The following is a 14,056-nucleotide window of genomic DNA, read 5'->3' on the forward strand; positions in this document are numbered from 1 at the left end:
GGTGGTTGTGAGCCACCATGTGGTTGCTGGGATTTGAACTCTGGACCTTCGGAAGAGCAGTCGGGTGCTCTTACCCACTGAGCCATCTCACCAGCCCCCCAATACAGAGTCTTAACAGATCAACATCACTGGCTTTAAAAAATACTTGAGTCCTTGTGCTTTGCAAGGCAAGCAATTTACTATGGAGACTGAACCATCTTCATAGCCTGTTTGTTTGATTATATGTTTGTTTGTTTGTTTGTTTGTTTGTTTGTTGATGCTCAGCCAAGGCTTGCCATGCCTGGCTTGCAGGTTAGCTCCCACGGTGGGGTGGCAGTTTGAGCAGTGGGATGCTGAGAGTGAGGATGGTGTGACTCCTGCAAGGGAGAAGCTACCTGAGTAGACTCAGGCCCCTTTCCTGGCTGCATCTTGACTGCAGCAGGATCCCTGCCTTTGGCTTTTGCTGTTTGTGGGGCAAAGAGATGGGGATGTAAGTGTTTATGAAAAGTTCTTCCTGGTGGTGCTGAGATACCAGCCATCTCTGATCATTTGTTAAGGATCCCTGTTCATGTATGGATTTGCTGCTTTTCCAAAGTCCTGCAGATTCTAGGAAGCATAACAGACAGACCCACTGCACCACACAGGAAGGGAAGACATGGGAATATCTAGGTTGAAGCAGCTACACCACTGGTGGTGTTTAGCCTGGCGTGCTGACAGCCAGGAGGGAAAGCCAGCACTGACACCTGTACACAGTGGACCCTCATGGTTGGAGCAGGTCTGATCCTGAAGACTGATGCTTTGTGCTGGCCCAGGTGATGAGAGGTTGCAGGATCAGCCCCCGGAAGAACGCAGAACTGAAGCCTCAGCAGAGCCTCAAGCTAGGAAAAGGAGGTATAACCAGGGAGCAGCCAGAAGGGAGGCATAGACCTCCCATGGGACGCCTGTGTCCCATAAAGCTTTGTGTCTAGGTATCTCCAATTCTCCCTGACTGATCTCCAATGAGTTGAACTGTGATGTTCTCTGGCACTGAAGAGGTGGACAGGAAACACCTTCTATTGAAAATCATAGTTCTGTGTGCACTGAGAAAACAAGAGATGTTGCTCGCACTGGATTTAGTCTTGTAGCTGTTGTGGGACCACAGTGCAAGTATGGGGGCAGCCTTGTCATCCTCCAAGGCCTGACTGATCACACTGACATTAGGGCCTATAGTAGTCACCACACCTTGAGGTCTCCTGGCTGTCTACCTGCCCTGTTCTGAGTCCACCCAGTGATCCCATGCTGAGCTTTTGGTACGAGGTCCTTTGGTACATACTCAGGAGACACAGGTGTCTTTACTCCATATGGAGGTGGCACAATTGCTGCTGTCCCTTAGCAGGATGCCAGGAGAATTGTGTCCAAGACCATGAGTGTGTGAGGATGACTTGTCCTAGCAGGCAAGTCCTGATTGCATGTTGGTCACTTGTGCCTCTCAAGACACTGCAGGTGCTGGTCACCTGTCCTTCCAACCACCTGTCATCCAACACTGATAATATGATGTTGGTGCTAAAATTCCTTCCCAGAGGGAGATGTAAGCACTATTTAACCCCTTCTCCTGAGGTTGTAATTACAGTCCAAGGCCAGATTCCCTCCCACATCACTCTGGAGAACCAGTGAGTTTATTGGGCTCTGTGCTGGCTCATCGTGTGTCAGCTTGACACAACTAAAGTCATGAGAGAGAAGGGAGCCTCAGTGAGAAATGCCTCCTCCAGAAGAGAGGACTGCAGGCAAACCTGGGGGCCCAGCCACTGTGGGTGGTGCCACCCCTAGGCTGATGGTCCTGGGTTCTGTAGGAAAGCAGACTGGGCAAGCCATGGCGACAAGCCAGAAAGTAGCACCCCTCCATGGCCTCTGCATCAGATCCTGCCCTGCTTGAATTCCTGTCCCGACTTCCTTTGATGATGAACAGTGATATGGAAGTGTAAGCCAAATAAACCCTTTCCTCCCCAAGTTGCTTTGGCCATCACAGCAGTGGGAGCCCTAAGACAGACTTCCTTACAGAGCATAGATAAGGGATTAGTTACAGTTCCCCCAACAGGCCATGCCTGGAAAGACTGCTCAGCAAAGATAAGGTCTTCCCCATAGTTCATAGATGAAGCTCCCTCCCCTCATCTCAATTCCCTTAGCCTACATACTCTAGCTCATCCTCAGGCCATGTACAGCTCAGCAGTTACATACACCGTGTGTTAGGGAGAGACTGGGTACTCAGGTGAGGGGGCTTGTGACCCTCCCCTGAGAGTATACAAACTGTCATAAGCCTAGCTGGGACAATCCTTCTTGTAGGGATGCAGCTTAACTGCACGGGATGGCTGCTGCCAACAAGTGGCGGCTGGCTTGGGGCCTGGGAACCAGCCTGGAGGACAGTGCAGGAAGGAAGGACCCACATTTGTGCATATGTGTGCATGCGTGCATGCTCGTGCCACAGCATGAGTGTGGCAGTCAGAGGACAACTTGTGGGATTCTGTTCTCTCCTCCTCCTGTGTAAGTTCCAGGGATCAAACTTGGCAAGCTTGGTGGCACTTACCTTTATTCATTGAGTCACCTCGCTGGCCCTTGTATTGCTTTTTGAGACAGGGTTTCACTGAGTAGCCTGAGTGGCCCTGACCATCTCTCGTTGCTTACACATGGATCTTCCTTTGGCTCCCACATATCCCTATCTGTCGGCCAGGACCGCCTGTCCTGTATACCTGACCTCTGTCCCTGGGTAAAGCCCATGTTTTAGCCCCTACTCCTTGACCTTCCAGCACTCAAAGGACCTGTCCTTTGTATTGGTGCACTGCAGAACACTGTGCTGGAAAAGCTGGTTGGACCTTTTTTACCTGAGCTAGAGTTGCCACAGACTGGTACTGTTTTTCAGGTACTGGCAATGGCAGGCTCCCAGGCAGCAGGGGGCGCTCAAGTCACAGTTTTGCCTCCATCCAAAGTAGTCCTATGCTCCAGATGTTGGAGAATCATCATGCAGTGGGAGGAGGCCCTCCAGGTAGTGGGTGCTTAGATAGTATCTGCAGACCCAGCCACTCTTCTTGCTCACCATAGTCACAGTACCTAGCAAAACATGCCAAAAACTCAAGTGAGAGCAAGGACAGGACTTGAGGGCAGGCACCTTCTTGACATTTCGTGGGTTTGGTTGCTTCCACTGCAGCCTCCCCTACCTGAGACTTGGTGGTTGCAGAGCGTGTCATTTTCTCTAAGATAGCTCTGCAGACAGCAGCTCAAAATAAACTCTTGTTCTTTATGTTTTAATCCATCCTTTCCTGATTCTCAGCGAGTTTTAGAATACTGCTTCGTTTGGACTTTCATAGTCCTAGCTTCTCTTCATTTGTATGGCTCTTTATTTACTCAGAGACACAATTGGGGTTCTCTTTGCCTCATTCGGTTACTGCTCACTGGGGCTCCTTCTGTTTCTACACACTGTTTAGCTCTTGGAATACAGCAGCCAACAGAACCTGAGGGCAGGTGCAAGATGTGGTGGTAAACAGGTAGACAAAAAATTTTTGTCTAACTTCAAGTAATGCCAAATTTATACTTACGATGTATTATGTTTTAAAAAGACACTATGCTTTAAATTAAAGGTGGTGGAGGACAGAGCTGGGTCTGCTCTGGCAAAGTGGGCAAGGGTGGGAGCAATGAGGGTCGTAAGGCTACGTTCTGATGGTGCTGGTAGGTGGAGACGACTCATCCTGACTGATGGCCAGCTGTCCAGTGGGTGATGCTTGGATGAAGAGCGGGAGGCTCGGGGAACCCTCTGTTCTCACTAGAATTTTTGGGGCTCGCCTCCCATGGGTTCTTAACCTCCGCTCGGCTCGGTCTTGGTCCTTGCTCACTTACACTGCTGTCACTTCCCTCTTCTCCACGTGGTTCTGTCCAGACCCTTGGCCACATCCTGTGGACTCCAGCCTCCTTTTCTCCAAGTGCTGGCTCTGGGGCAGGGGTGTTGGTGAGGCAGTTCCTGGGCTCTGTGGGCAATTAGTAGGTACTTCCTGTCTGACCAAGTGGCAATGATCTGGGCACTCTAGGTTGAGTATCCACCTGACAGACACCATGGCGGGAGCCTATCCCACATGCACTCACTGTCTTGGTGAGGCCCTCCACTGCTGTCTTACTGGCTTCTTGTTCCTGAACTGGCCAGAGGCTTCCATCTGAGAGCTGTGCTGGGCCTGGTGGGTCCAGGCTTGAAAACAATCCCACAGCACTGGGGGTGGGCAGAAGGAAGGAAGGAAGGCACATGAGACTCTGGCCACCACCACTGTTATCTGTCACCCTTGGGCCCTGATCTGGCAGGCGGCTAATCAGCCCTTTCTCAGAGCACGTGTGGGTCAGGAAACAGGATAGCAGAGTCCTGGGTGTTGGCCTTGCTTTCCCAAGGCCTGCCCTCAGAAGAGACTCTTCTCGGCTGTACTAATGACCTCATCAGCTAAGAGGCCAGGCCAGACAGCAGGTCTGAGAGGAGGGGATGTGCCTGCCAGGCCCCAGGCTGCTTGTGCCTGAACCACAGCATCCACACAAAAAGATCCCATTGTCTTCTTCCCTTCTCACTCCTGACCGAACACGCCTGGATGCAGGCCTTTGTTTGAGATGATAAAAGTAAGCATCTAGCTTTCTGCAAAAGGTTCTTAAGTGTTACATGGCTAGGTGGCCTCCCAAGGTCCCAGCAGGTTCTTCTGAGCACATTAACCATGCCTGGCTCATGTGCATGTTGATCACTCATAGATGGTTTTAGGGTCTGGAGGGCTTGTGGACTAGGATGTCCTGCCCTCTGACCTTTCCCCAACTATAGATTAGTGCTAGGCCCTCAGACAATTGTCACTATGACTGCTGTAGGCAACTTAGACTCTCTGACATAGAGACAGTTCCCAGTGCCCTGTGGCCCCTGTCATTGGCCTCAAAGGACAGATCACAGTCTCCAGGCTCCCAACAGCAAGGAACAGCTCTGTAAAGGTTAGGCCATCTGCATCATCTGTAGCTATGGGAGCCACTGCCCTTGTGGGCTTCACCCCTGTAAGTCCCCTGTAAGGTGTTAGCATCCTTCCCCTTTGCTGGGGTCGGCGGTGAGGGTGGTGCACATGAGCCCTTCTCCTTGCTGCTTTCACTGGCTTTGTTCCTATGATCATGACTGCAACTCCCCCAAAAGCCATTGGTCTAAGGAGACTTGCGCTTTTGCCAGTTCTCATCCTGGCCAGCTGTCACTAACTTCTACTTGAAGGGAAGGCAAGGTGTTGTGGATTCAGCCCTCCATGTTGCCTTGCGGTCACACACGTCTCTCTTAAGGAAGAGCAAAGGTGAGTCTGGCCCTAGGGATTTCCATCTGGTGGCCTGACGCAGACCTAAGGCTTGTCACAGCCTAAGGGTCAAAGGCACTTCATTTGTAATTTCTGAGACTGTCACTCAGTCACTCCAGGGTGATGGAGGACTGTAGGACCTGCTTGGCCATACCGCAAAGCCTGAAGGCACCTGGGTGAGCGGTTCACCGAGTCTCAGGCAAGTGGCAGGTAATTTTGCAGTGGGACCCAGGTTATAGCACTAGTTTCTTTCCGCCTTCTTCTTTCACAAGCCAGGATCCATCAGGTTCATACGCTCTTGGGTTGTTCATACTTGGGAAGCAAATGCAACCAATCATGTATCACAGATGCTTCGTGGAGGTGGAGGGGTTTTTAGGAACATACTAGATCCTGCTGGCTGCCACGGAGGAAGCGCGTGCATATGGAGCAGGCTTATAATAGAATCAGCGGCAACTGTAATTAAGGTTGCAAACCATACCACGCCACTAAAACACAAATTCTTTGCAGCTGTTGTGCTGAGAAATTACCCCATCAGCCAGTGTTGCTCTTCAGATTCTGTAGAGGAAATGCTTTAAAAATGATCTCACAGGGTGATTTATATATAAATGACTCTTCTGTATGAGACGATCAAGATAGAGTCTGAGTCTCTGGCAGACCACAGCTTCCTCGGTGTCCTGTTGCTATGGGTGACGAAGGGAGCACATGGAACTGAAATGTCTGAACTTTTCTGACATGCACAGGCACGCTGCTGTGTCGGATGGGGTTTTAGATCCAGGTGCCTGGCGCATTATGGACGTTTTCTTGTCTTAAGATGAATTTGGAAAAGGGGCTGTCAGATGATTCGGACGTTTTTATTGACCAGCAGGTAAGCCATCCAGCCACTGCGTGGTGTGTAAATGGGATGCTATAAGCCAGCCTGGCGTCCAGGTTACTACTTTATCTTCATCTGTTTGGGACTAGGTGCTGTGGACTTTGCAGGTGCTTTGAAGTATACACTTTGGGGCTGCTTTCCTTGGGTCCTGAGAGCCTCAGGGTGAGTGTGCACCGAGGACCATGGCCCCAGTGCAGGGCTGGGCAGACTGAGCTCCATGGGTGAGTGTGGGACTCAGCCCCTGGGCAGGGCTGTCTGTGTGACTTCTTGGGACACTGGGTCCCCCAACCCTTTGTAAGCCAGTACTGCTTGTACCCTGTGCCTGTCTGAAAGCACCAAACATTTTCTTGTAGTACCATAGTCGTTCTAACAGCTCTTAAAGACGCTAGTGCATCAGTTTTGTTGAAATGCTGAGTTTCAAGTGGATAAACATTAACACTTCTCTTCTTGTTAAATTGCTAGCTTGTAGCTCACATTTCAAAATATAACAAATTGGCTCTGTAGGAACAGATAGACAACCACCAGATTTTAATGTTTGCTTTGTTATAGGAGCGTATGAAGTTAAGTGTGTAATAGGGTTTTGTTTTTTAAAGTGTGAGAGAAGACAAAAATAACATTTTTCTTTTGTGACATTTCTGTTGATGGAAGATAAAAATAAATGTAAGCTTATATAGAAGATTGTCATTAATCCCTGGGTACTTATTTCAAATTTTTTCCTTTCTGGGAATTGCTTAATCTTTCTTGCTAATACCTAAGTCCCACTTCCTGGAGGAGACGCTGCTAGGTTATTCGTGCCAGGTGTGGGTGTGGAGTATCAGCACATAGGAGGTCGGCCGTGCCCTTCCCATTGCGGCAGGGCCAGAAGTGGCCCTAAGGAAGGGGTGGCTTTCCAGGTGGAGCAGCTCCCACTGGGCTGATATGTCCAGGTGACATGGTTGTGTTTGAAGTAGTGCGGTTCCCTACTTCTTATCTTTTTCTTTCCCACCAGGCAGATGGCCAGCTGATTCATTTTGCTGGCCAGAGGCCGAGACAGGTGCTCCCTCGCCCATTGGTGTTGGATGTAAGGTGGAGCTAGTGTTCTCAAACCCCTGGTCCCTAGGGAATCTCTTTCCTCCGAGCCTCAGTTTGCTTATCTTTAAAATGGGGGGGGGGACCTCATAAGAATACTGTGGTTCTGTGTCTAATGTGCATGCTCACTGCCACCTTTCTTAAAGTACAGGCGTCTGTGCTTTCTTTGCCCTGAGGCTTTCCTAGGTCCTGTCCAGTGTCTTTCAGGGCACATGGCAGTTAGACCCAGAGAGACAAGAGGTTCTCAGTGGCCAGAAACCCTGATCATGGCTTCCTCGGTTTATGCAGACTGGGAGCACACATGCCCCTTTGCCATAGTGTGCTGGACTGCGTGAGCACTCGATGTGTTGGTTCTGGGCACTGGTGTGAACTACTGGAGGAGAGAGTAAAACCTGTAGCACCTTCAATCTGCGGACACCCTTCCAGCCCCTCCCTTCTCCTGGGTGGTCTGTTGGGAGTGACACTAGTGCCTAGAAGCATTTAAGGCCCCTGTGGAGTGAGGTGACAGCACAACCACAAGTGGGGTAGTGTCCTTCTTTCTTCCTCAGGCCTCAGATGTCAGGACCAGTGGGGTGAGCCGTGTGGTCATCACTGTGGGAGAGAGGCCGTCAGGTTGTATTGGAGTATGCCTAATATTAGAAAATAAAAACTGGTCTTATTAAGAAAGTAAGTGACTTTTCTTTGGGGGTTTGTGTGGAAGGTCCACTGTCTCTTTGGGTGGTGAGTAGGACTTGAGTGTGGAACCTGTTCAGGCTCCTTCTGGGAGCTCTGTTGGCTATAGTTGGGATACGAGGGGATGTGAATGAATAGTAAGGAAGATGTGAGTAGTCATGGGGACTTGGGGTGTGTGGCATTCGGGGTGTCTCAGATTGTAGTGTCCTGAATGCCCGCTGCCTCCCTCTTGTGTCCAGAACCTTCTGCCTTGTTCTCGTGCTGCAGCGTGTCCTATATGAGACGAAACTAGGGGTTTTGTTTTCGACAGCTGCAGAGCTGGCAGTGTGGGTATGATGAGTGCAACCAGGCTGGTGGATGCCAGGGGACATGAGGAAGGCAGGTCATCCAGCTTCTGTGGATGTGTGTGAGGTTGCCTCTGCCTGGCGTTTGCTCAGCCTTTGTGGGCTGAGCTTGAAGAATACTTCTATCCCCCCCCCCCCAGTCACACACACCCCTTGAGTTTCTCTTTTAGCCCAATTAAATTCCTTTGCTCATCTCCCATGGACTACCTATTGTAGGGCTCTGAAATGATGTCCTGACCAGGACTGAGCTTGGCAGACCCACACACAGTGTTCCGCACATCAGGGTGAAGCTGGTCGGTTGTTTGTGGGATTGAAAATCTAGGAAACAAGGAGCAGCTGGTGCTTAAAACATGACCATGTCACCTATACACTCAGCATGTTCACACGAACAACTTACTTCCATTAGAAATTTAAGCAGCCCAAGCCATATTTATGTGGGCACACATGGTTAAATGTCCATTGACATATTTTCCTAGCAGTAGAGAGTGAAATCGAAAGTGTGAAGTTGCCTTAAGTAGAGTGAAAGAGCGCTGCTAACATAGGTCTAGGTGTGGCCTGGTGTGGCCCACTAACACTTTGAGTGACACGAATATGCTTCTGCACAGGCATATCCTCTCTGGTCCTACACGTCCACCCCTCCACTGTGTGAGGCAGTGTCCCTAACTCTGTCTTTGTCAACACAGGCTTTGTTTCAAACCTTAAAACCGAGTCTCTGTCACACTGCCAGTCTCTACTGCCTCCCTGGGCCACAGAACCCTGGGTATCTCAAAGCCCCATCAGACTTAATTCATTTCTCACCCCTGAATCTGCTTCCTCAGCTCAGGAAAAGTTAGCCTCTGTCCTCTGACTCAGGCCCAGACAATCTGGACCTTCACATGAGCAGCTTGAACTTGACCTTCGGACTCGTAGCCAAGGCCACATGTTCTCACCTCCCTTGCTTTTACCTTACTTTGAGTGCTGACCCCATGCTTGGAGTCTGTGGGCCTTTGGCAGCTCACAGGGAATGAGCTTTGATGGACAGGGAGCTCCCTGAAGGGCTATGTGGGTTGGGTTTCTGTGTTCAGTTTCCTAAGGACAGCCCGGCACCTCTACACAGGTAGTCAGCCATGGCTGTGTGTGAGCGTGAATATTCTTGGCATGTGTTTCCCTACACACTGCCCATCCTGCTTGCGCCTCAATTCCCAGAGCCCAGGGTGGTGCCTAAACACAGCAGGGCTGCTGGGGGAGGGGTGGAGAGTTTCCTGCCTTACAGTGGGAGGCACCAGGACAGAGGACTGGGAGATGTTCCCATTCAGCATCTCTACAGTCAGATGTGACACTGAATGTGCTTGTGTGGTGCTTGCCCTGTGGCACCTTGTCACACAGTACATGTGTGGACTGGGTGTGTCTCAGAGGTTTCTGAGGCTGCACAGCAGTGGAAGGAACGTAGATGGGAGGCTCTGAGAGATGTTCTCCTTGGCCTCCTGCTCCCCATACCTTTTGGTTGTATTGAAAACAGAAAAGCTCCTAACAATCCCAATCTCAATCTTTGCTTCCCTCCCTCCCTGCCCCTCTCTCCACTGTTCCAAGTGCCCTCCATAAACCAAATCTTTTTCTCCCTGAGGTCCTGTTTGTTGAATAGCTCTAAGCAGAAATACTGAGAGCATTCCTCACTGCCTTGACATCTGCTTTGGCTCTTGGATCACAAAAGTTCTTTCTTGTCAACTCCTAGGTGTGCACCTGATATGGACTTCTTCCCCCTTGCTCTAGGATATTTTCTCCAGCTGTCCCTATATTAAAAGAATTGACTGTATTGTGTTTATGCGAGTATGTAATGTGTATAAGCCCATAAAGAGAACTGGTAGACTGCACGCTGTAGCTACAAATACTATGTTTAGGTACCAGGTCAGCAGTGTGGCCCTGCCCTCTACTTGGGCTCCTTGGAGGTCCGTGAGCCACCCTTTTGACTCGACAACCAGAGAGTCCTAGAGCAGGCAAGACACGGTTAGGTGTCTAGACATGGCCAGAGGGTAACAAGGGGAGGGCATCCAGAGGAGCTGCCAGTGTACCTGAGCCCAGATAAGGGAGCTGACCAGGTGAGACTGTTGTGTGCTCTGGGGTACAGCTCCACACTGGGTTAGAGCATGCAGCCAGCAGGGAAGGGTTGACTCCTTCTTGGTGGCCACCAGCAGTCCTGTGTGGGAGGTAAGTATATATCCCTTCAGGAACTGTGAACCTAGATGTCCACATGTCCACACACAGACATACACAAACAGAGATGTTCACATACATATAACACACTGTTCCAATTTGATCTCTGCTGCTGCGATAAAACATCCCAACCAAAAGCAACTTAGGGGAGAAGAAGGGGTTTGTTTCAACTTCCACTTCAGGCTCAGTTCACTACTAAAGGAACCCAAGCCAGGAGCTCCTTACAGTAATGGCAGTAGTGGCACTGTCAGCAAAAAGAAAAGACTATTTCAAAGTGCAAGAATTCTAGCTAGCTGGGTGTGGTGCCATAGGGCTTTAATCCCAGTACTCGGGAGGCAGAGGCAGGCAGATTTCTGAGTTCAGAGGATTTCAGAGGCAGGCCAGCCTGGACTACAACGTGAATTCCAGGGCAGCCAGAGCTACACAGAGAAACCCTGTCTCGAAAAGCCAAAAAAAAAAAAAAAAAAAAAGAATTCTTGCTAACCATGTACCCAGGAAGGGTTAATAACCAAAACATATGAGAAACTCAAACTGCTCAGTAACAACAAGAAAAAACTCAAAACAAAACATTTTTGCTTATAAGCTGGCTGTATTAGCCAAGCCTTTGATCCCAACACTCTAGAGGCAGAGGCAGAAGCAAGCAAATCTCTATGAGCTTGAGACTGGTCTGGTCTATGTAGTGTGTTCCAGGCCTGCCTGGGCTGCATAGTGAGACCCTGCTTCAAAATCAATCAATCAATCAATCAATCAATCAATCAATCCTTTTCTTGCTGCATGTCAGTAGAGCTGGTTTTCTGAATACCATGTGCAGACCAGTCAAATGTGCCCTTCATCAGGGAGGGGTGCAAACACAGTATGGTGCTACCTCACACCTGTGCTCACAATGTTAAAGGGCAAAGATTGGGGTAAGGGTGGGAGGACGGGCATCCTGGCTCCCTGTTGGTGGGATGGCACCCAGTGCAGCCAGTGTATAAACAGTGAGTGTTTCCTTGGAAACTTCAGGCTGAGACACAGCACCCCTGCTATGCCCATTGCAGCATTATTCACACAGTCAAGACACAGAAATAAGCCAAGTACCTGCTGGTGCCAGTGAAAGATGCATAAAGAAAATGGTGTATATGATGGCTGTGTGTTCTGCCTTCCACATAGAGCAAAACATCTTATGCTGATTGATGTATGTCAGACAGAAAGGAAGATGAATCCTCCATGGTCTTCCTGGCATGGCAGAATCTAAAAGGACAAGGTCCTGAAGCAGAGTAGAGCAGTGACTGCCAGGGCTAGAGGTGGTGGGGACAGGAAGACATCAGATCAGTAAAGTGCTACGAACCCAGGGATGCTCGTGCTCATTGGCGTGGGCCCATACTTGGGCGGTTGAGAGAAGAGCCCCACCCACATACCTTGTAAGGTGAGGCTATGCTGTCTTGGTTATAGTTACCATGCTGTAGTGAGCATGTAATCAGAACACTGTGCTGTGCACTTCAGATATGCATGTATGGCTTTACCTGTATAAGAAGGCTGTGGCCACCATCCTACAGGGGCCATTGGCTGATGTCAGTCCCTTATGGAGTTTGTCTTTTCACATGTTGACAATGAAAGTGACACCCCTGTGACAGTACTGTGGAGCCCACTTGCATTGTTTGCGGTGGCACTGATGACAGGCATTCAGTTTCTCACCACAGGTGACTGACTGTGCCTCTCACAGTTAGCCCAGTGTTTTCCTTCACATGCCCTCGGGAGTGTGAGGTACACCTCTGGTTATTCTGGCTTCTCCTGATCTCCCTCCTTTGGGAACACAGGCCAGCCCAATCAGGTCCTGGCAGCACAGTCTGACGGTCGTGCTGAGCCCATGTTATGAATGCCCCATCCCTCTACTGCCTCAGGAGACAAATGATCTGGAAATTACAGTGTAAAAAGTCACATTGAACTGCAGGTGACTGGTTTAGTACTGTGCCAACGTCCTTTGGAACTGTTAGTAATCTCAAGGAAATGGGGAATGAGTTGGGGATTCCTGCCTCTTCCCCTTTCCCTCCTCACCCCTCCTTTACACCCGCTCCCCAGATGCCCCTGCCCTCCTTCCCGCTTTTCATGGCACCTCTCATTTCTCTAGGGTTTCATGGTTGTCACTCTGTCGCGACCTTTCTAGTATGTGCAGCTGGTGATGTTTACACTGACTTTTTAAAAATGATTCATTTATTTGTATTTTACATGTATATTTTGTCTGTGTACCACATGTGTGTCTTTTGCCTGTGGAGATGAGAAGATACCCTGAAGCTGAAGTTACTTTGTGGGTACTGGACATTTACTGCTGGTCTTCTGGAGAAGCAGCCAGTGCTTTTTTAACTGCTGAGCTGTTACTTCAGTTCATGTCTCTCCTGACTCTTGCCTGTGTAGGCCTTCCTTGTCTATGACAGAGTTTGTGCTCTGGTGTTGGACATATAAAGGCTGCTGAAGGTGCGGGTCACACTGTGGGGCTGAAGAGGCGGCTCAGCACTTAAGAGCAGTGGCTGCTCTTTCCGAGGACACAGGTTCAGTACCCAGCATCCACACAATAGAGTACAATTGTCTACAGACTCCAGTTCCAGTGTCACAGACAATCTGATGCCCTCTTCTGGCCTATGAGTGGTCACAGACATGCAGGCAGGCAAAGTGACCATATAAATAAATTAAATTTTTAAATTATTTGGATGTACCTTGTTGATGGCTAGGGAACCTGGATTCTCTAGACCTGGTCTTTTTTTTTTTTTTTTTTTTTTAAGATTTATTTATTTATTATGTATAAGTACTCTGTAGTTGTCTTCAGACACTTTTTCTTCTTGCTCCTTCCTTGCTTGCTCCGCCCCACTCCCTCACTCTGGCCCAAAGATTTATTTATTTATTATATGTGAGTACACTGTAGCTGTCTTCAGACACCCCAGAAGAGGCCATCAGATCTCATTACAGATGGTTGTGAGCCACCATGTGGTTGCTGGGATTTGAACTCAGGACCTTCAGAAGAGCAGTCAGTGTTCTTAACTGCTGAGCCATCTCTCCAGCCCTAGACCTGGTTTTTTATGGGTCCAGACTCCGTCACAGGTTGTAGTAGTCATAGTCAGAAGTTACTCTCTATGTGTCATGACAGATCATGGGTGGAGTCTAGCCATCAAGGTTAACCATTTGAGTTCTTGAGCATGTATCATACCAGGGAAGTGATAGGGACCCATCAATATCAGCCAAGGTGGATGGAGATGTGGGGTGTAGAGTCAGACAGGAAGTATACAAATCCAGTAGCCCTGATGGATTGTAAGCATGTGTTCTTTGACATCCCTGGGGAGAGTGGCTAGTTTATGACCATTGGTTCTAAGTGTTCCTGTGGCCTATCACTGGAGTATCTGTTGCACCCCACCTGATTAGATTCTTTTTTAACTACATGCCTCAGGGAGACCCAGACCTGATGATGACCCAGGCTTTGCTCACTCTGGCTGCGTGCACCTTAGAGGCCCTGTTGAACTGACACCTGAGTGCTGTGGCAAAACATGGTAGACAAAACGGGGAGACAAAGCCTGGGGTATGATATGGGAAACTTTCTGCAGGGCCAGCTACAGCCCAGGCCCCAGGAGGGGAGGCCTTGGCATGCTGTG

At 49.5% G+C, this 14,056-nt stretch overlaps 1 protein-coding gene across 5 annotated transcripts in view; it reads left to right on the forward strand.

Annotated features, from left to right (window-relative positions):
- The window catches only part of Rgs12 (regulator of G protein signaling 12), a 94,714-nt gene that overhangs the window by 39,360 nt on the left and 41,298 nt on the right, over nt 1-14,056 (forward strand). The window contains exons 1-2 of one of the 5 annotated variants that reach the window (XM_029545135.1): nt 5,731-6,159; nt 6,255-6,327. The exons of 3 other annotated variants lie outside the window; for them this stretch is intronic. In XM_029545135.1, the coding sequence (XP_029400995.1) occupies nt 6,131-6,159; nt 6,255-6,327 (102 nt within the window). In that variant the 5' untranslated portion in view covers nt 5,731-6,130. Of the gene's footprint in view, nt 1-5,730; nt 6,160-6,254; nt 6,328-14,056 lie in introns of those variants that run through there. One more of the 5 variants, XM_029545136.1, reaches the window with a different exon arrangement.

The sequence above is a fragment of the Mus pahari genome, chromosome 13 (genome assembly GCF_900095145.1).
Source record: "Mus pahari chromosome 13, PAHARI_EIJ_v1.1, whole genome shotgun sequence".
Taxonomy (NCBI): domain Eukaryota; kingdom Metazoa; phylum Chordata; class Mammalia; order Rodentia; family Muridae; genus Mus; species Mus pahari.